Consider the following 21,361-nt stretch of genomic DNA (forward strand, 5'->3'; position numbering starts at 1 on the left):
CTCATTATCTCGTTAAAGCTTAATGACGTTATAGATCTATAATAAAGAAGGTTATTTATCATTATAATAGTGAAAAAGAAGTTATGTTATGTTACCATTAGCACTTACTACTCAACTTAAGAGCCACAGAACGACCTATGAATGAAGTAGTAGTATAAACAACAGTCCCAATGGCACCACCAATAAAACCAAATGCACCGGTCACTATACAATTAAGACTCTTAATCGCTGTAAGAGCATTAATACCCAACACTTAGTGTAGTAACAAAAGCTTGAAATCAACGTAATAGTTATATAATTGCACTAAGTTTAGAGATGGAATGACAGATTTTATACTTATATAATTTTGTTATAATGACATATCTACTAAACCGGTTTATCCAATTTAATCCGGTTTGGTCATGCGGTCCGACCAATGGTTCAACCGATGAACTAGTGACCAATGCCCTCACCGGTTTGATTATCGGTTCGGTTTTTAAAACAGAATTAATGAAACCACTGCTATAAGCGAATCAGATTCATGATGAATGAGAGGGAGAAAAAACTAAGAAATTAAGTGGAAGTTACTTTAAAAACCTGTGTGAAAAATACTTTTTATAAGTTTTTGCACTTATCTTCCACCGGTGAAAGTTACTTTAAAAATCTGTGTGAAAATATTTTTTGTCAGTTTTTGCACTGATCTTCCACCAGTGGAGGTTACTTTAAAAATCTGTCTAGGAACTTTTTGTCGCTTTTTGCACTGATCTTCCACCAGTGGGAAGTTACCTTTAAAATTTGCCTGAAAATACATTTGGTCAATTTTTATACTGAACATCCACCAGTGGAAGTTACCTTTAAATTTGTCTGAAAGAACTCTTGATCAACATTTGCATCATTTATCATCTTCATCATTTATGTATTGATATCACGTTTGAATATCTTTGTCTTGTATGTTGATATCATGTTTGAATATCACTTTGATGTGTTGTGAAAAACGATACCTGAATAACAAAGTATATTTGGTTTCTTGAACACCAAGAAATCCACAAGTGTGAAGGGTTGGTTTGAGTTTCTTTGGCCTACAACTCACAACAGTAGTACATAAAGGGATATAATATAACCATTGGTCTCGTAGATAAGTTTATTATATTACATGTGGTGTTCCGTTTATTATATTGCTCGTCTTATATCTCTTTCATTTCCATATAAATGCAGTAAACAGAATAAACACCAAATGGATACAATCTAGAAATCTTAAAAGACAGAGTTCACTATATACCTCTTTCACTTATATATCTCTTTTATTATTAATGCATCTTACCTTTTTTTTTAAAATATTCTTTACCATGTATCTCTTTTATTTGTATGTCTCTTTCATCTTATTCTATATATCTTAAATATCACTATGTTTTACCTTTGTTTTCTATTCCAATATTTCACATAATATATTTTCTTAGAAAAGATATTTTAGAAAGAAATGGGTCCTAACTCACTCCACATACATAATAAGGAGTACGGCCAAAAGAACCGATTTGTTCGAAGGTTACATAAAAAAAAGCAATCCAAAAGCCTTAAAGTTGTTTGAATATTACAAATCATCAAATAGTACCACAAATAAATTTGTCCGACCTCTTTCATCCTCATCTTTCTCAGCACCTACCGTCTGCAGCAATTTTGAGCGAATCTCACTTGGTCTTCCAAGTTCATTGTTATCCATAATTTCATTGTTGACAAATGTATTGGATCCTGATTTTCATTAAGAGCACGGTTAGCATCAACTATTTGCTGGAAAGACAAAAGGCCCATTGATCGAAGATGATTGAGTTGTGCAGCAACTTGTGTCATATCATCATCTGAAAATCCATAGCAAGTAAGATAAGCCCTATTAGAAATAAAAAATAATGCATGACAAGCATCCTTGAACACTAATGTAAGCTGCAAGCTGTTACCTATATTTTTAAAATTTTCCCCACAAATCAATCTTCTTTCACCTGAAAATATCATTAGCAAGTAAGATAAGCCTCTTATAGAAATAAAAAATAATGCATATATCTGCAGATCTGGAACAATGCGCGTACGACAAAAGTGTTGTGGAAATTGTCCAGGAAAACGGATAGCCTATAGATTCGGTGGGTGCATACATATTACATAAAACAAGTGAATCTCATGACAGTGCCTATAGGGAATACCTGCTCATGGATTCTTCAATATGTTCTCAAAATGATAGAGAGGGTGCAAGGCCTGGGACATGTGGCAGCAACTACAAGTGAATGGAAATTATAGAACAAAAAGGTGTATTACGAGATGCAATCCTGGAGGATGGGCACAATAAACAGAGTGGATGACTCAGATGAGCAATAAGAAGAATTGGAGAGTAAAAATTTTGAAGACGGCTTATGCAGAAACAGTATACGACTGCTGACTCTACAGGAATGAAAGTTTATAGAGAGAATGATAGCAATACGATAGATACTCACACGGGTATAGATAGGAAAATTATTGAAATAATTGTCAATAAAATCTGGAGGAAGCCTAAACTCCGTGATCGCATAGCTCAATTGATTATGAGTGAAATGTAATTTTGGTTTCATTTGTTTTGTCTTGTATTGGACCCTACGGGACTAACCGAATTGAATCCGCACATGCGGTGTTGAAGAGATGGTTGGGTGATAGCAAGGGAGATTTGTGTCGGGGATGGGACACCGTGAACCAAATGCTCGAAAATCAAAACAATGAAATTCAAAAATCTTTCGTTCGGAGCAAGACGGTTATGGAACACCGGTTTAAGGGCCAAAATCTATTCTCGCAATTGATTTACAATATATCTCGTTCGGGATTGAATTTTATGTTTCATGAAGCGAAGCGGGCGGAGACAACGGGTCCGAATAGTTCTAAATGCAGGTGCACAATTAGAAAGACATATGGTCTTCCATGTGCTTGTATACTTTCTAAAAAGATGAAGTTGAATTCACCGATACGCATGGATGAGGTAATCGACCATTGAAAGAAGCTCTGTTTTGATGATTTTGACCCGCCGAAAGAAAATGATTCCAAAATCACCATCTCCGACGAGTTGGAAGTGATAATGGATAAGTTTGCAAAAGCGGATGACACAATGAAAATGCACATAAAAGAACAATTGCGAAAAATTGCTTTCCCGGAGACCACCGATTTGAAACCGACATCTCAACCGGTTAAAATGAAAGGTGCTCCGAAAAAGCCGAAAAATCCCCAAGAAGACACATCAACCAAACGATCTCCTTCCTACTTTGAACATGTTGATGCATTGTTCCCGGATTCACCAACACCAAAGTCCAAGTGTAGTGATAACAAAGGAGCGCGTATTTCGAAGCCGCCTCGCACACCTCCGATCAAAAAATCTCCCATGATCTACATTGATGAGATGCCGCTTTTTATGCACAAATATGTCAATAACATAGTTGATGTTGGAGGTGACGGCAATTGTTGATATCGGGCCGTTGCGGGTTTGCTCGGAAAAGAAGAAGAAAATCACACTTTAATTTGACGGGAACTTGTTTCGGAGTTGACTTCACATCGGAAAATCTATGCCAAACTCTATGAAAATCAAGAAAACGTTGAGAAACTTCATGATTCACTTGTTCCATCACTTAGCGGTATTGCCCCGGTTTCGATGATTCACTTATGACATCCACTTCAAAATCATGGCGATACCGCTAAGTGATGGAACAAGTGAATCATGAAGTTTCTCAAAGTTTTCTTGATTTTCATTGAGTCGGGCGTAGATTTCCCGATGCGAAGTCAATTCCGAAATAAGTTCCCGTCGAATTAAAGTGTGATTTTCTTCTCCTTTTCTGAGCAAACCCGCAACGGCTCGATATCCACAATTGTCGCCGCCTCCAACATCAACTATGTTATCGATATATTTGTGCATAATAAGCGGCATCTCATTAATGTAGATCATGGGAGATTTTTTTATCGGAGGTGTGCGAGACGACTTCGAAATACGCGCTCCTTTGTTACCACTACACTTGGACTTTGGTGTTGGTGAATCCTGGAACAATACATAAACATGTTCAAAGTAGGAAGGAGATCGTTTGGTTGATGTGTCTTCTTGGGTATTTTTCGGCTTTTTCAGAGCACCTTTCATTTTAACCGGTTGAGAAGGCGGTTTCAAATCGGTGGTCTCCGGGAATGCAATTTTTCGCAATTGTTCTTTTATGTGCATTTTCATTGTGTCATCCGCTTTAGCAAACTTATCCATTATCACTTCCAACTCGTCGGAGATGGTGATTTTGGAATCATTTTCTTTCGGCGGGTCAAAATCATCATAACAGAGCTTCTTTCAATGGTCGACTACCTCATCCATGCGTATCGGTGAATTCAACTTCATCTTATTAGAAAGTATACAAGCACATGGAAGGCCATATGTCTTTCTAATTGTGCACCCGCATTTAGAACTATCCGGACTCGTTGTCTCCGCCCGCTTCGCTTCATGAAACATAAAATTCAATCCCGAACAGGATATGTTGTAAATCAATTGTGAGAAGATATTTTGGCCCTTAAACCGGTGTTCCATTACAGTCTTGCTCCGACCGAAAGATGTTTGAATTTCATTGTGTTGATTTTCAAGCATTTGGTTCACAGTGTCTCATCCTTAACACAAATCTCTCTTGCTATCACTCAACCATCTCTTCAATACCGCATGTGCGGATTCAACTCGGTTAGTCGTAGTGCAACCAAGATGTCTTACTCGATCCGTCCAAGCACAAACAACTTTTTCCTTTACTTTGTCAATGATAGTGGATTCGACATAATGACAAAAAGTCTTAATAGAAACGCACAAAGACCTAAAGTGTACCAATTTCTCGGTATACAACTTTTTAGAGTGTGCATCTAAAATCTCCCTCCATGCGGCCATAATCCTATCCACCACTACACCGGCTTTGATGATTTTACCGTTTTCATCCGGCCTATCTTTCGTGCCAATCGCGGGTTTGAGCTTACTTCTCACGTTGCACGTTATGTGATACCGGCAAAGTAATGCGGTCGATATCGGGAAGACGGTATCGACCGCATTCATCAAAGCATTGTCTCGGCCGGTAACAATGACATTTGGCATAACCTTTTGATCAACCAACAAAGACTTGCATATTCCCAAAGCCCATGTACAGTTATCTTCTTTTTCACATTCCAAAAAAGTAAATCGGATCGAATATGTCTTGTCCGTCGAGGTCACACCGACAATCTCTAGAAGCAGAAGCCTATACTTGTTGGTTTTGTACGTCGAATCCATCACAAGAACGGTTGGAAATGTGTAGAACAATTTGATACTTATGGGATGAGTCCAAAATATGTCATGCACCGTAACTTTGTCCTCGCACGTTCGGAAGCTTGACACATATTGGTTATCGCTTAATAGGTTCAAAAGTTGTTGCATTTCCGACCGAGGGCCCATTTTCAAGACTTTAAGATTGTGTCGTTCATTGTATACTTGCTTGATATTTGAAACGCTATCCGATTTTTTTCCCTTCAAATCTGCAAGTATGTTTCTCGGCGCCACTTTGACTATCGATAAATCCGAAATAACATTCTTCTCTTCGCGAGACAATCGACACGCTGTTGGATGCCCGTGTAGCTTGGCATCCAAGGCATGATTATGAATTCCACAAATGACGCTTAAACGCCACAAATTATCAACCCTCCGAGTCACACGCAACTTAAACAGACACTCACACTTTCTCGATCCCGTGTCTTCGTGTTTTAACAACTGGTTTGTTGGTACATACCTCCCACCCCTCTCGCAATTCAAAACGACAAAAGCTTTTCGTCTACTATTTCCATTGTCGGACCTTAAAATAACAATGTCAAATCCAAGTTTACTAGCTTCGCTACGAACCCAATCAAGCAATTGTTCACGACAAGCAAGCTCCGATCATTTGTAAATTATTGTCGTACATCTACCGCATCGATCATGGATTTAACATCGTTAACCAGATCGTTATTAACATCGACATCTTCCAGAACTACTACGTCATCGTCGACAATGTTGTCCGGATGCATCATACCCAACATATGCAAAACTTAGCAAAATTGGCCAAAACTGTTTTTTTTACTACCAGGCATAATTTCGGAAGTACATTTCCGAAATTTGTTAGGTAACTTATTTCGGAAATGAACTTCCGAACCAATTCATCAATCAATATAATGAAATAGGGGATGAAATGAGAGATGTTTATGCTCTCTTTAACGTGATCAACGTTTTGAAACTTGATTTTGAGACCAAAAATGGATTGATATTGATGGAAGTTTTGGAGAGGGTTTGGGTTTTGTTTTGGAGAAAAATGATGAAATAGTGAAGGAGGGAAAATGGTATAGGAACAGATTATTTCGGAAATGCACTTCCGAAATAATACCTGACTGTTAAAACCAACATATTTTTTGAATTTTCATGCATTTCGTAAATGCATCTTCGAAAACACCAATTTTTTAGTGTTTTCAGAGATGCATTTCCGAAGTCTGAAAAAATCTAAAAAAAAATAACTTCGGAGATACATCTCCGAAGCAGGGGCAAATTGGAGTTTTCACTGGGGGTCTGCCTTATAGGGAGGTGAATAAAAAAATTTCCTTGAAAAATCCTCTTCTTTTGTTGAGCGATCCAGCTCTTGGTGTCTTTTATGAGGTGTGTAATACGTGATAACTCATTCATCATCTAAGCATGCTCGCAATATTCATAGTGATCATAACACCATAAAGATAAATACCATAGATACTTTAATTAACATACATCAGTCAATTGTGATAAAATTTATTTTATAAAGCTAATATCACACAGTAGACAGCTAAACAAACCTCGTTGACTTCACCTATGGATAGAATGAATTCTTTTGTCGCATTAAAAATAGCCTGCAAATGCTACTTGAATATGCTACTTGAGTAGAGGATAAGGGATTGCAGTTCTATGCAAAATGTGATGATAAGTGATAACTAGTTTCAAATTGTACCCGAAACGACACCTTATGCATAATGTATGAGTATGAGCAGTTATGAGAGTTATCGATAAAACTTGATAATCCGTGCTTACAAATGTAGTGATCAGGTCATTCGTTTGGTTTAAATGACCAATATGCAGCAATTCGATCACAAATTATGCTAATGGATCCCTTGCCAAACATATGCAAGGTTAATTTATTACTTGTTCAATAACATTCCTCTTGATGAGTCTTGGTGACCCCCAACAATAATCCACCCTCTCACAATCGTGATTCTCAGCATAGGACTCAACCTAGTAATTGAGGCAGAGGTAGTTCTATAGGGGTCAACTTCATGGTGGCAGAGGTAGAGGTAATAAAACTATGCACTCACTATGGTATGACTAACCACACCATTGACTCATGCTTCAAAAAACATGGATATTCTCCTAATTGGAAAACAGATGGAACTATCAAAAATTATGTTGCCTTACGGGATAAGACAAATGATCAATCAGCCAATGTCTCTGAAGCTAATATGCAGGCTTCTCCTGGATTGGCTTTTAAACCAGAACAACACAAAGCCTTGCTAGTTGTACTCCAAGAAGCATCACAATTTCAACTTCATAGCATCAATCACCTTACCTCTCACACTGTTTTAGGTTCATGTATCATTTGCACCATTCCCAAATATTTTCATTCTGGAACTTTTATTTTAAACACGGGGCCACTGACCATGTTTGTTTCACTCAAAATTATTTTCAATGTCTCAAGAGAATTAAGCCCATAACCATTAAATTGCCCAATGGCGGTCTTGTTTCCACAAATTTATCAGGCACAGTCAAGTTTACAAACTCTTTTTACATCACTAGTGTCCTTTACATGCCTGAATTTACCTTTAATATCATTTTTGTCCCAAAATTAACCAAACAACTTCAATGTCAACTTTTGTTTAATGGAACTGATTGTGTCATATAGGATCTCTCATCCAAGAAGATGATTGACACAGCTGAATTAAATGGTGGACTATATCTGTTAAAGACCCCCACCCCCTCAGTTACCTTGCATCATACACCACCTGACCATGTCATCAACTCTACTGTCATTGCTTCCATAGCTCATAATTCCAATTGTAGCATATGGCACCTTAGACTTGAACATGCTTCTCATGCCAAAATTTTAGATCTCAATAAACTTTTTCCTTTTATTAAACCCACCAATGTTAATATGTTGTATGACGTATGTTTCTATTCCAAACAAAAAATATTACCTTTTTCTCTTAGCACTCATGTGTCTCAAAATGCTTTTGACCTTGTTCACGCGGATATATGGGGCCCTTTGCTACTCCCTCCATGATGGAATTTAGACATTTTCTTACTATTGTAGATGACAAAAGTAAATTTACTTGGTTGTTCCTTATGAGACAAAAATCTGAAACTTCATCACTTGTTCAATCATTTGTAGCCATGATTAGACTACAACATAATGGTCAGGTTAAATGTATTAGATCGGACAATGGCCCTGAGTTTAGACTCACTGAATTTTATCAGAGACTTGGCATTACATGTAACGCCCAGAAAAATGATTATTGCTTGATTTAGTCATTTGTGTTATTTATTGAAATTTTCGCATTTTTGGACGATTTAGTCGGTATTAGTTCGGGATAGCAAATCGATATTTAATCGAGAGTTTTGATATTATAAATATAAAAAATATTATTGGAATAATATATAAAGTCTTGGGAATTTTCCAAGTAATTAAAATTATCCCGGAAAATATGAGGTATTGAGTAAACAGGGAGTTTAATAAATTAAATGGGCATGTGAGTGTTGTACGTGCAATTTTGATAAGGCCCAATTGGAATAGTAAGTGATACACTTAGGTTTCAGAAAAACCAGAAACATAACATAATTGGAGGCAATTGCTAAGCGGCTGGGAGAATAGGAAAAAGAGGTACCAAAGCTATGCCGTGAAGAGGAAACAGAAGAATTTTGTGGAGCCGAAAGCTTGGAATTCAACCAGAAATTGTAGAGCGGACTCCGAATACAAGATAAGGGTGAGGTTCTTGCTCTATAAACGGGGATATGATGGACCGTACATGAGGTTTAGGGTAATAATGTTATCTCTTTGTTTCAGTATAATTTTGATGTTTGTGGTGTTTACGGTGTTGTAATTCTCTGACAAATCTCATGTGAAAATTGATGCTACGTTGTTGAACCTCTGTGTGTTGGTAAATTTTTAGACCGGAATAATTCTGGGTTGATTGACGAAGATGAACATAGGAGCATATAAAATAGATAGTCGGGGGGCCACAAGGGCTTGGGGCGGGCGCCCTTAGGGCTAATAAAAAAAAATATGGGATGGGGGCCACACCATGAGGGTGGGAGCCCCGTGTGGTAATGAGAGAGAGAACGTACGTCCCTTATGGTATGGCGGGGGCCACTTATCTCCCTTTCCATCTAAATTGTTTTCTTTGCCTAGTTATTAATAAACAATAATGTAGGTGAGTTATATAGTAGTACATTTAAGGGATATTTTGGATATAATTTGGAAAATGAGTAATTGTAAGATTAGTGGCAACTGTAGATTAGTATTAGGGCACATGTTAAGAACTAAATGTAAAAAATTTTACTTAAAAATTATGCATTGTTTTCATAAAAAGTTTGTAATTAATGTGTTTATTCCATTTTCCAATACAAATTTACTATATTTAGGTTTCTTAACATGTGCCCTTGAGGCACATGTTAGCTTTATCCTTAGTATAATTATCAAAAAACGATAATTAGTAAAGATACTGGAATAGTGATTAATAACATGGTGATGTAAGTTTATCAGAAGTAGCATACTTGATAGAATTAGTGTAAATAACAGAAATTAAGGTAGCAGATGGGTGGTGCTTGGTTGCAGAGCTAAGGATAATAGTTATTATAATTTAGATTTAGAAGCATTTATATAGTGAAATTAATCTAACAGTGTTACTAAATAGGTGTATATGTCTAGTAAAGGTGACTATAGAAATAACAGAAGCAATTTTAGTAGCGGTGGAATACAGAGTTAGTGTATTAACAGCAAACCAACCTTAATTGATATGTATTTGGTAGATATAATTTAGTAACAGAAATTAATTAGCGTATTGGAACTAATTTTACCGAGTAGAATAAATTAGGCGCGTCTGGAAATAATCCGATAGCCGGTGTTTAGTGATGCGACGTGTTTTCCTCTGCAATTGTTGTGACGTATTGAATTATTAAATTCATGAGAATTGTCGTTGTGTTAATTGTGACGATTTGTTGTTGATTGTCAACTATAGTTTGTTGACTTGTTGTGTATGCATTGTTGTTGACGTGTTGTTGTGACGTGGTGATATTGAGTTGTAGGTCTATGGTCAGTGACGATGCAATGTTATGATTTTTGTGATTACTGCGAAATGCAGGAAATAAAGCAATGTTGAGTTACCCTAATGATCGATAACATTTGTGATATATGTGTATGCCTCGCGTCGTTGTTCTGTGATGTTTGTGATTTGTTACATTTCATCAGTGTCTCGTGATTTGCATATTTTAGCGACGACCTGAATTAGCAAACAGCGACAAAGGCTTATGTCTGTTTTGATGACTCTATTTATTGGCAATTGGGGGCTAAAGCTCTGGATACCACATGCATGTGCATTTGCTAGAGTCGCATTACATTTGTGTGATTATGAGTTTATGTGATTTGATATGTGAACTTATGTGAATCGTTGTGTATTATGAATATGAATTATGTGAGATATTGTGACGTGTGTTGTTTTAATTTAAATTGGTAAAGTAAATTAGACGGTAATGATTATACCGCAAAATGATGATTATTATGACTTGAACCTAAATATACTATTTATCATCACCCTGTTTATACGGTTTGATATCTCACCCCTTTCTTTTGTTTCGCCATTACCTTTATACTGGTAACGTGCAGGTGATAGCTTTGATGAAGATTTAGACGCTGTGAGTCGAGTCACTGGTCGCTCTGATACGTAGCACTAGGGGGGATAAACGATTGTTTTATTAATTGTTATGTTTGATGGATTTTTAGTGATGTTTTACTTTGGTTTGTGACTCAAAGTTGATTATTGAAGATGCTATGATTAAAATAAATCATTGTGAAGTTTTGTGAATTTTGCTGCGAGATAAAATAATTATTTTGATAAAGTTATTTTTGAGGATTAATTTTAATTGTTTGTTTATGTTTAAGTGCTATTTATGTGAAAGCGTGAATACCGTAAATGATTTAAATGACAAAATGTGACATCTCAATTGTATGTTTTTCTTGAATTTTATACTCTGATTTTCCATATAATTATCAGGTAAAATTGGGGTGTTACATCAGTGGTATCAGAGTTGGTCGGTCTGTCCGGCCAATGTTGGCTAATGATTTTTTATTCCTCTGTGCGCGACAAGTGTGTGAAACACTGTCGGTACTTGTTGTTTTCTGTTGTTGGTTGCAGGAATTACTTTGAGCGAAGTGGCCGAGAAGCGGATGTGGTTCAGTTGCAAGTTTGCAAAGAGGATTATTGTCTTGACGTTTCAGAAACTGAATCGCGGCGAGGGAATGTGTCTCTCGAGTTATAAGAAGTTTGGAAGCAAAGAGATTTGTTAAGGGTTGTTCAGAAGATAATTGAGTAGAAGGAAAGTGAGTTATAGAGTGGAATTTCCGTAAGCAAAATGCAGGAAAATTGTCGAATAGTTGTGGAACTTCGAAAATTCATAACTGAAAAATATTGCACCGCTCAATCAGAACAACCCATATTGCCAAGTGGCGGAAGATTTTTGAAATTTTCATTCAAATTTGCGGAAGATAAATAGTTAACAACAATAACACCAATACAGGGCTAAGAAAATAGAAAACAAATCATGGCCAAGAGTCTTCAACAAGTCCACCCAGTAGCAAACTATAACGCCAAAGCAAAGGAGAACCAATTTACAACCAACATTCAGGATAGTCCTCAAAAGCGAGAAAACTGACAGACTAGTTGGTTTATAGCTAGTGACACCAGACCACAAACAAAGCCAATAGAAATCTTAATATATGGTCAATTCTAGCCATAGTAGACAGCTATATAGCTCCTGATGCAGACCAATTAAAAACAGAAAGCATCATTCTATACCAAAATTTTGGGACCAGCCCTTATGCTTAACAACCTGTTCTATAGTAAGACACCAAAATGACTTCAGAACGGTGACAGAGCTGAAACAAAAACCGCAATAGTCTAGCCTACCACAGCATGACGGGATCTCTCGCCAAAACCACAAATAACTCAAGAGCACGATATAGTAGCGCCAATCACATCTTGTATTAAGAAATTGCTATTAAAACTTAAGATAGTAAAAATAAGTAATTTTGTGTCTTTTATTAGCACACAATGTTTTTTGTTACAAGATCAAAATGTATATATATATTAAAAGTTATTAATCTTGTTATAAATGGTTTGCTAATCTTTTAAATAATTATAAAAATTAGAACTAAACATGTTATTTATTTAGTATCCGGTTTAAACAGTTAGTTGTGTTGTTTTTATAGTGAGGAATATACCTCTGATGGGCTGAGTAGCAGTAGGAGAGTAAATCGAACCACGGGTAGAAATGGATGAAATAGTTACGGCGGAAATAGTTGAATCTTTGGATTCAGACATAGCCTGTTTGGACACAAAAATTTATCAACACACAAGCGATAAAATAGTAACAAAATGAATAAAATTTATATCTATTAAGTTTATAACAAAATTTATAGAAAAATCCTCCAATCTAGGAATTGTCCTTGCTGAGACATTTTCACAAGCACCTTGCATACTTTTTTTTTGAAAAAACAAAATTTATCAGTAGTGCTAAAAGTACAGAACAAAAACAATGTGATACCTCCCACACAAACGCCCAAAACGAGTAAAAATACACCAAAACAATGACGACAATTAACTACAGTAAACAATAGAACATTCAGGCAAAGTGTTTGTGGGTTAAAGCCATTACCTTTAGCTCTCTAGTGGTTGCTGTTGCGGTGTGATTGAGCTCTCTACTGAGGTGTTATTGCCGAAATAGCCAGCCCGGGATAGATAGTAATAAGTGATAGTTATCATCTTTCCATCTACCCAAATAAATATTTTCAATGCTTTCTACAGGAACAAGTGCCCTATCAGCTCAAATCAGTCAAAATGCTTTCTGTAGGAGCAGTGCCCTATCCCATCGGCTCAAATCAGTCTAGGACTTTAGGGGTGTGTAAGTGTTTATGTGATTTTATTTCACGGCACCAGTTCTTTAATTTTTCCTATGGTTAATAACGACTAGTGTAGTGCAGTGTAATTTTTCCTTCTTTTTCTTTTGTTTACATCATCACTTTGGTAGATATTGTCCAACTTTTTCCTCCTCTTTTTGTATAGGACTAGTAGAAAAGTTGTCTGGGTGAATTGTTAATCCTAACTAGTGTGATACCCGTGCGTTCGCACGGGTACCCGTCGTTTTCGCACATTTGGATTGAGGCAAATAAAATGTATTAGTAATCGATTAAATTTGAGTTAAAATAGAAAAAATTTTAAAAATATTAATATTAAAAAAATTGAATATTAAAAATAAAAAGTAATTAATAAAATAAAGTTTATATTATTTTAGATTGAATATTAAAAATAAAAAGTAATTAATAAAATAAAGTTTATATTATCTTAGATTGAATAATACATCTAAGGATGCATTTAAGAAATGTAACTTCATGTTCTTGTTAGTATTTAATATTTTGATCAGTAATTCATGTTCTCGTGAATATTCAATATTTTATTCAGTAGTTTCATGTTTCCGTTAATATTCAATATTTTGATCAGTAACTTCGTATTCCCGTTAATATTCCAAAATTGTTCCCGTTAATATTCAATATTTTGATCAGTAACTTCATGTTCCCGTTAATATTCATTATTTTGATCAGTAACTCCGAGTTCTCGTTAATATTCATTATTTAAATCAATAACTTCGTGTTTCCGTTAATATTCTGAATTTGTTCCCGTTAATATTGAAAATTTTATCAATAACTTAATGTTTCTGTTAATATTCAAAAAAATTATCAGTAACTTCGTGTTCTCATTATTATTTAATATTTTGTCAATAACTCCGTGTTCTCGTTAATATTTATTATTTTGATCAATAACTTCGTGTTCTTGTTAATATTCAAAATTTGTTCCTGTTAATATTCAAAATTTGGATAAGTGACTTAATGTTTTCGATAATATTCAAAATTTTGATTAGTAACTTCATGTTGTCCTTAATATTTAATATTTTAATCAATAACTTCGTGCTCCCGTTAAGATTCAATATTTTGAATACTAACGGGATACCGGTGCATTCGCACGAGTACCAGTGTGATAATATTTCAAAAACTTTATAAATATTTTTATAAAGTTATTTTTATTATTATTCAATATTTAATTAAATGTGTTAATATCAGTAGATTCATGTTCCCGTTAATAATCAAAATTTTGATCAGTAACTTCATGTTCTAGTTAATATTCAATGTTTTGATCAGCAACTTCATATTTCTGTGATATTCAATATTTTGATCAATAACTTCGTGTTCCCGTTAATATTCAATACTTTTATCAGGAACTTCATGTTCACGTTAATATTCTATATTTGGATTTGTAACTTCATGCTCCCGTTAATATTTAATAGGGTTAATTAAGTTTTTGGTCCCTATAAATATCTCAATTTTAGTATTTAGTCCCTATTAAAAAAATCGACTTTTAATCCCTATAAAATTACTTTTGCACTCACTTTTAGTTCCTGTAGTGAGACTAAAAGTGAGTGCAAAAGTAATTTTATAGGGACTAAAAGTCGACTTTTTTTATAGGGTCTAAAAGTAATTTTTGGTAATTCTATAGGGACTAAAAACATATTTTACCCTATTTAATATTCAATATTCTAATCAGTAACTTCATGTTTCCGTTAACATTCAATATTTTGATGAGTAGCTTCTGTTCTCGTTAATATTGAATATTTTCATCAGTAACTTCGTATTCCCGTTAATATTCAATGTTTTGATCAGCAACTTCATGTTCCCGTTAATATTCAATATTTTGATTAGTTAGTTTTTTTTTTCGTTAATATTTAATATTTTTATCAGGAACTTCATGTTCCCATTAATATTCTATATTTTGATTAGTTACTTGTCTTTCCACGTTAATATTCAATATTTTTAATCAGTTACTTCATGTTTCCGTTAATATTAAATATTTTGATCAGTAATTTCATGTTCCCGTTAATATTCAATATTTTGATCAGTCCCGATAATAAGAATTAAGAATTTTTAATAATAACTATTAGATTTAAATTAATAACTCAGATTTACCTCATATTTTAAATATATATTACATAAATATTTTATTCACTTAATCATTAATTAAGTAGTTATGTTATTTGAAATAAATTAATTGAAGCTGAAAATTTATAAGTTGATTACTCATTTTTTTATTAAAATAACTTCATTACTTATTAATATTACGATGGTGGTGATGAAAATATACCATTACTTTTGGTCTTTTTCTCTTTTGCTATGTTTTTTAAAATGATTATAATTTTTCTAAAGGATTAATATGATTAATTACTTTCTTTTAAAAAAAATTTGTTGCTTTTTTTTATAACTGCTTGTTTAAGCAATTAGGTTATTTATAACCACTTGTTTTCTTATATTTCTCGTGATATCCATAGGTTGGTGTACCCATCCAATGTTTCATATGATCAAAATAATCTGCCACCGTTTTCTTTATGAGTGTACTAACATGATTATTAATTTACTACTTCGGGAATTTTACAAAATGTTAAAATATCCGAAATTTAACAGCCATTATCACAAAAAAACATAGGCTTTTCCTTTTTGTAGCATGAAAAGAACACAAGAGAAAACCTCGTACTCCTAAAAAGCACTACTACTACAAACTCTGATAACTTAACCCTATAATATTGCTAAATGTAACAAACTCTGATAAGATTAGATTTTTGCACAACTCCACCATCCTCTCAAATACCACTTCTGTCGAAACCGTAATGATCGCTACAAAAACTCGATCCCACAACTAAGAGTTGAATCCTCCCTGTCCATTCCTCTCTAGGCTTCAAATTCACTGGTTTCTCAATCACTGCACCATCTACACAAAGCATATGTTTGTACTTCTCATCACCAAAATCCACCATTGCCATCTATTTCTTCTCCCACAGATTCCACACAGCTGCACACACAAGAAACAAAGGTGTCACCAACATCAAGGAAATCACCATAAAAACTACATACAATAGATGAAAGTTGATGCATAGCTTACTAACATCAGGAAGGCCTTCCTTTCTTATAATGAATGTTTGTTTCCTCTCATGATCTATAACTGCAATTATGTTTGGAGAGCTAAGATAAAGACGATCCACCTGCTTAGAAGAAATGATCAGTTTTGAAAGGAATGAAGAGGAACGAAAATTTATCATTTCCATTGCCGATGTAACCCGGTAATCTACAATTAAAACGCTCTACCAGCTGACGAAATAAAAAAGAAACAAAAACCAAACATTTCATACTTCAAATTAGATGAGTAAAAAAAACTGAAAAATCTACGGCTGATGCGCTGCAATATGGTTCTACACTTGTAGAAACGATTGTATTAAGAGTTCTAAACTCTAACCTTAACATTCTTTATATCTCGTTGCAATATGGTGCGGCAACTATAAAAATGATTAGATTTATAGTGGGAATTGTCGAAATGTTATTATAGAACTCTAGACCTAACCATCCTATTCTCTTAGATGATTCAATTTTAAAATTAATATAGGACAAAGCAAAACACAGTAAAGAAAGGAAATAATACCATATTTGCAACAACATTTCCTGCAGTGACTTTGCCCGGTCCATAAATAAACCCAGGATAAAGAATGGTGATTGGCACACCCTCAGGTTCAATAACTTTGGCATCTTCTGATTTGAATACATCACCTGCATAAGAGCAATTATTATTAATTGAGCTCAACAATAGAATATTTAACCCATCTTCCAGAAGTAAAATAAATTAGTAAAAGAACTGAAAATTATAATTGAAATCTAAAAGCATTGAAAACAAAATAACTACAATCATCACATAAACATATTTTCACCTTATACAATTAGTCTGCCTTAACATGCGATGATGCCAATCAGCTCTTCCAATGAAATGACGTTTTGTGAAACACTGCTTCAACTTGATATTTTTGCTCCATGGCAAATTTTTCCTAGACGAAAACACGGGAAATTATTCATGGGCCCTAATTCTGTGAGACGCCTTTCATCACGCTCCATAGAATCTTCATTGTAGTTTCCATCCTATAAAAACACGGGAAACAGGTTCTTAGCAAACAAAAGGATTCCGAAACTATAAACCTAAAAGGTGTCATATGTACCATAGCCCTTTTGGTACTTATTATAATAAACTGGGCTACTAAAGATACCATTCCAAATGTAGAATATATATATATATATATATATATACCTCAACTATCAGTAGGTTAGATTTGTTTTGTTTATTGCATCCTTTCCTAAAATGAAACCCTTGACAAGCATGGTACTTATCGCATCTTCAACCTTCTTAACAGCAGCCTTACTTTGGTTTGTCTATAGAGAAGAACATTGTACATTGAAACTCTACCAGACTTCAATAACATGCAATAAATAAAATAGGATAGGATAAAATAAACTAACAATTAAGAACTTACAGGACTCGACGGAAGAGAACTGCTGTCTCTTCCTCATATAACATGCGTATATATGAACGTGCGGTCAAGAGAACTGTTGTCTCTGCTCCCTGCGAATCCTTAAAGGTAACATAAGCTACCTAAGTGCAATCAGATTCCCTGCAAAATTGCAGCATAAGACCGACAACAGTGTTTACGCTTTGTGGTTCAAAGTAACATTGTTTTTGGTTTATATTAATATTTTCACAGATTCCACAAGTAATAAAACATCATCTGCTTTGTCAACGCTTTCCTTAATCTACAAAGGACGATATAAAACAGATTAATGCAATGCAATAAAATTGGGACATGGTAACAATAAGAAGAAATTATAATTTAATAATGTTGCAATACTTGCAAGACTGGTGGTGTGAAAGCAGATTAAGATGTTGTCTGTTTATTAGAAGCAGAATAAAAGAACACAATCGGTATGACATCAATAGAAGATTGAAACAGATTGGAATGTCACCTTTTCATAAAACTTTATGTTGCGTTATAAATCACCAATTACAGATCTTCGGCTGAGTTGTAAATCAACTATTTAGTACAAAATGTTGTCAAATAGTAGCTATAGCACCGTTATGACAGTATTCATTGTGTAATCTAAACAGTCGGCTATTTTCCGATGTCTGCAATTGACATCATTGATGAAAAGGTGAATAAAAGTGCATATTAGTAGAAACCATCGCCTTACAACGTCGAATTCTTTAGGGTTTTCTAGCATATAGACGCGAGCATCTGAGAGATGAGACTCTACTATTGAAATTCTCTCCTTGTCATTGAATTGAATATTCCTTCTGTAAGCTTCAACAAATTCTACAAAAAAGAAAAATTCAAGAATAAGCATGCAGATGCATATGCTTAATAATCAAAGAAGCACTTATCTCAAACAAAAATAGCATCTTTAACAGTCCAAACTTTGTTTTTTACAAACACTGCTTTTATTTGCTTCTGTATAGTAACAACAACAACTTTACGTCTCTATTAAACAATATCAAGAATAGTAGACCATATAAAAAAAACTGAGAAACTACACAAAGGTAGACAGCTAATAAAAAAGCATAATCCTTTACAGTTTCCTGGTTCATCCGCATGAGTAATCGCCATCTTTTCCTAGTTACTACCGTCACCAACCGTGATATGAACAGGACCGCATGGATCCAATGTGTAGTTATATACTCGATTTGATCTTTCATAAGCATGAACCTGTTTAATGTTGTAATTCAAAATTCGCGTAAAAATTATTCGAAATGAAAATAGCAATATGCTTACTTGTCCATTGAATATGCAGGATTCGTATTTTTGAAAACCAAAGACACTGATGACATGGCTGCTGCAGTTTCACCTGCAACATCTGATCCGGAAGAGGATGTATTCACTTGTAAGAGAGGTCGTTCCCCGGTAATTGACTCAGGTCTATTCCAACACTTGTGATCTACAACGGGAGGATTAAAACATAGGACGGACACAGTAAAGCCCCGAACAAAAAAAAAGCACAACTGGCCTCCTTGATATCATGAACTTCAAGATTTTTCCTTTGCAGGAATAATTTCCTAGGGGGAGCATCAGGGCCATAACCAAACAACAGTACTACCTGTAACATAAGATAATAGATGTATCTACAGATAGATAAAATGATAAATTAAGATTATGTTGTAAATGCTACTTAATGGGTTGGAATAACAACATACTGGGATAATAAGGATTGTCGGGTACAGAGACAAATGAGTAGCTATGATCCACCCAAAGTTAACTTAATAACGGTGTTACATATTAGTCAATACGACGAGGTCGTAAAAAAACATGATCAAGACTTTCAATTCTGTTGGTAGCCATAATCACTTTTACATTTCCTCTTGAATCAAAACAGGGAGAGACTTTGCATATAAATTATTGTAAGGCTAAAAATGAAAATTTTAATGTCCCGTTCTTACACAAATTCCTTTCAGTAACCATAAGTAATATATAAATAGAAAATAACTATAATAATAATCCCCGAGAGAAAACCAAAAAGAACCCATACCTTGTCACCTTCAAAACTCACCGGTAAAACTCGATCTAGTTTATAACCTGAAAAACAAACCACAAAATCATCAAATCAACCACAAAAACCCTAACTATAAAATCAAAATCCTAAGTTTATAAGAACCCTAACTACAAAATCAAAATCCTAAGTTTATATAAAACCAAATAAATTAAACCCATACATTGTTAGCTTCAAAACTCACCGGTAAAACCCGATCCAGCCTATAACCTGAAAAATAAACCACAAAATCATCAAATCAACCACAAAAACCCTAACTACATAATCAAAATCCTAAGTTTATATAAAAACCAAACAAAACCCATACCTTTTTAGCTTCAAAATCCACCGGTAAAACTCGATTCAGTCTATAACCTGAAAAATAATCCACAAAAGAGTTAGAAGAGGATGGTGATGATGTTGTTACAGACTGAAGGTGAGGAAGAAAAAGAAGGGGGGAGGTAGAGGAAGGTTGAGGAAGAGGAAGAAGAAGAGAATGGAAGGTTGAGGAAGAAGACTCCGTTTTCGGATAGAAAGAGAAGAGAGAGAAAGAGAAGAGAGAAAGATTGAAACAATATGAAAGAAGAGAAATAGAAAGAGATGATGTAGCAAAAGAAAGAAGGCACGTAACATTTCAAAAATAGAATACTGTAGAGGGCTAAGAAGGTATCCACGTGGCATGCTAATGAAACAGCAGGGCAATTTTGGTATTTCCAGACCCATAAACTTTCTTATATTGTAGATTATAAAACTTAGCTGTAGTTAATCTGGTTTATAAAGCAATCAAACAAAGTAATAATATGTAATTGAGTGTTGATTTTATGGTTGAATGAGCTCCAATATATTTTGACTAAGTTGCTGATAAGCAAATTAAATTTATTAAACTTTATTGTAAGAGGGATCTATCATAAATATATCTTTGCAAATATGAAATATAAAATGAGAGACAATTCTAATGTATCTTTGCAATTATAATATATTTCTCATAATGATAATGCACCAATAAAAGATGTATTGATATTTTCTTTCAAAAATTAAATATTTCTTAAAAACAGGTATAGTTCCATATTTATATTACATCATATTTATTTATTTTATCAATTTTTGTTTTTTTTTAAGAGAATCGAACTATTTCAATTTACTCTTAATCGAACCAAACCAAAACTGTTGATTTGATTTCAATCTTGGTTCTAACCCTATCTATAATATAAGAAAGGAATATGTTATGGTTAAGACAACATAACCCTAGCTTTATTAGGTGACAAATCTCACTTATGGGGGCAAATTAGGTCCAAAGTAATCATTTGTCAGGCAATTACATTGTATTAGTTACATAATTAGGATCTTTTACCCTATTCAGGCGCTGCAGCCATTATTTTATATTATTCTTCTACCTTCCAGTTGCATATGAACGAGAAAATGTAGAAAAGTTGCATCTGCAAAACAACTGCTCAGTCATGGTCTTCCCAATGAATACACTGTTTGCAGTATCAATCTTTCTTTCCTCTTCTCTTTCTTTCTTTCCTCTTCTCTTTCTTCACTTTTCACATCTACCTTTTCTATCTGGATCAAACCTAAAACGAAACACGGGTGCAGGTATCAATCTTTCTTTCCTCTTCTCTTTCTTTCTTTCATCTTTTCTTTCTTCACTT

The 21,361-nt window shown here is 34.3% G+C and overlaps 1 protein-coding gene and 2 long non-coding RNA genes across 3 annotated transcripts; all 3 read right to left on the reverse strand.

The window, feature by feature from the left end:
* Positions 1 to 1,334: 1,334 nt before the first annotated feature.
* Positions 1,335 to 13,264, reverse strand: LOC131654135 (uncharacterized). Its single transcript, XM_058924559.1, has 4 exons — positions 12,932 to 13,264; positions 12,498 to 12,600; positions 1,929 to 1,970; positions 1,335 to 1,832 (listed from the first exon to the last, which is right to left on the reverse strand). Exons 2-4 carry the CDS (start codon positions 12,595 to 12,597, stop codon positions 1,636 to 1,638), a joined length of 339 nt encoding a protein of 112 aa, XP_058780542.1. The 5' UTR covers positions 12,598 to 12,600; positions 12,932 to 13,264; the 3' UTR covers positions 1,335 to 1,635.
* Positions 13,265 to 16,789: 3,525 nt separating this feature from the next.
* Positions 16,790 to 17,929, reverse strand: LOC131648402 (uncharacterized). Its single transcript, XR_009298132.1, has 4 exons — positions 17,669 to 17,929; positions 17,446 to 17,567; positions 17,075 to 17,279; positions 16,790 to 16,916 (listed from the first exon to the last, which is right to left on the reverse strand). It is a non-coding gene; the product is annotated as an uncharacterized LOC131648402 (long non-coding RNA).
* Positions 17,930 to 19,383: 1,454 nt separating this feature from the next.
* Positions 19,384 to 20,231, reverse strand: LOC131648403 (uncharacterized). Its single transcript, XR_009298133.1, has 3 exons — positions 20,038 to 20,231; positions 19,915 to 19,940; positions 19,384 to 19,756 (listed from the first exon to the last, which is right to left on the reverse strand). It is a non-coding gene; the product is annotated as an uncharacterized LOC131648403 (long non-coding RNA).
* Positions 20,232 to 21,361: the final 1,130 nt, after the last annotated feature.

Source organism: Vicia villosa, linkage group LG2, assembly GCF_029867415.1.
Source record: "Vicia villosa cultivar HV-30 ecotype Madison, WI linkage group LG2, Vvil1.0, whole genome shotgun sequence".
In the NCBI taxonomy this organism is placed as follows: Eukaryota; Viridiplantae; Streptophyta; class Magnoliopsida; order Fabales; family Fabaceae; genus Vicia; species Vicia villosa.

What these genes read in the sequence shown, in the direction of transcription:
- LOC131654135 (XM_058924559.1), bottom strand. Translation starts at nt 12,597, where the DNA reads ATGTCTGAATCCAAAGATTCAACTATTTCCGCCGTAACTATTTCATCC. An exon ending in TGCTACTCAGCCCATCAGAG is followed by an intron (nt 1,971 to 12,497) that starts GTATATTCCTCA and finishes TGATATTTTCAG; the next exon opens with GTGAAAGAAGATTGATTTGT. An exon ending in GGAAAATTTTAAAAATATAG is followed by an intron (nt 1,833 to 1,928) that starts GTAACAGCTTGC and finishes ATGGATTTTCAG; the next exon opens with ATGATGATATGACACAAGTT.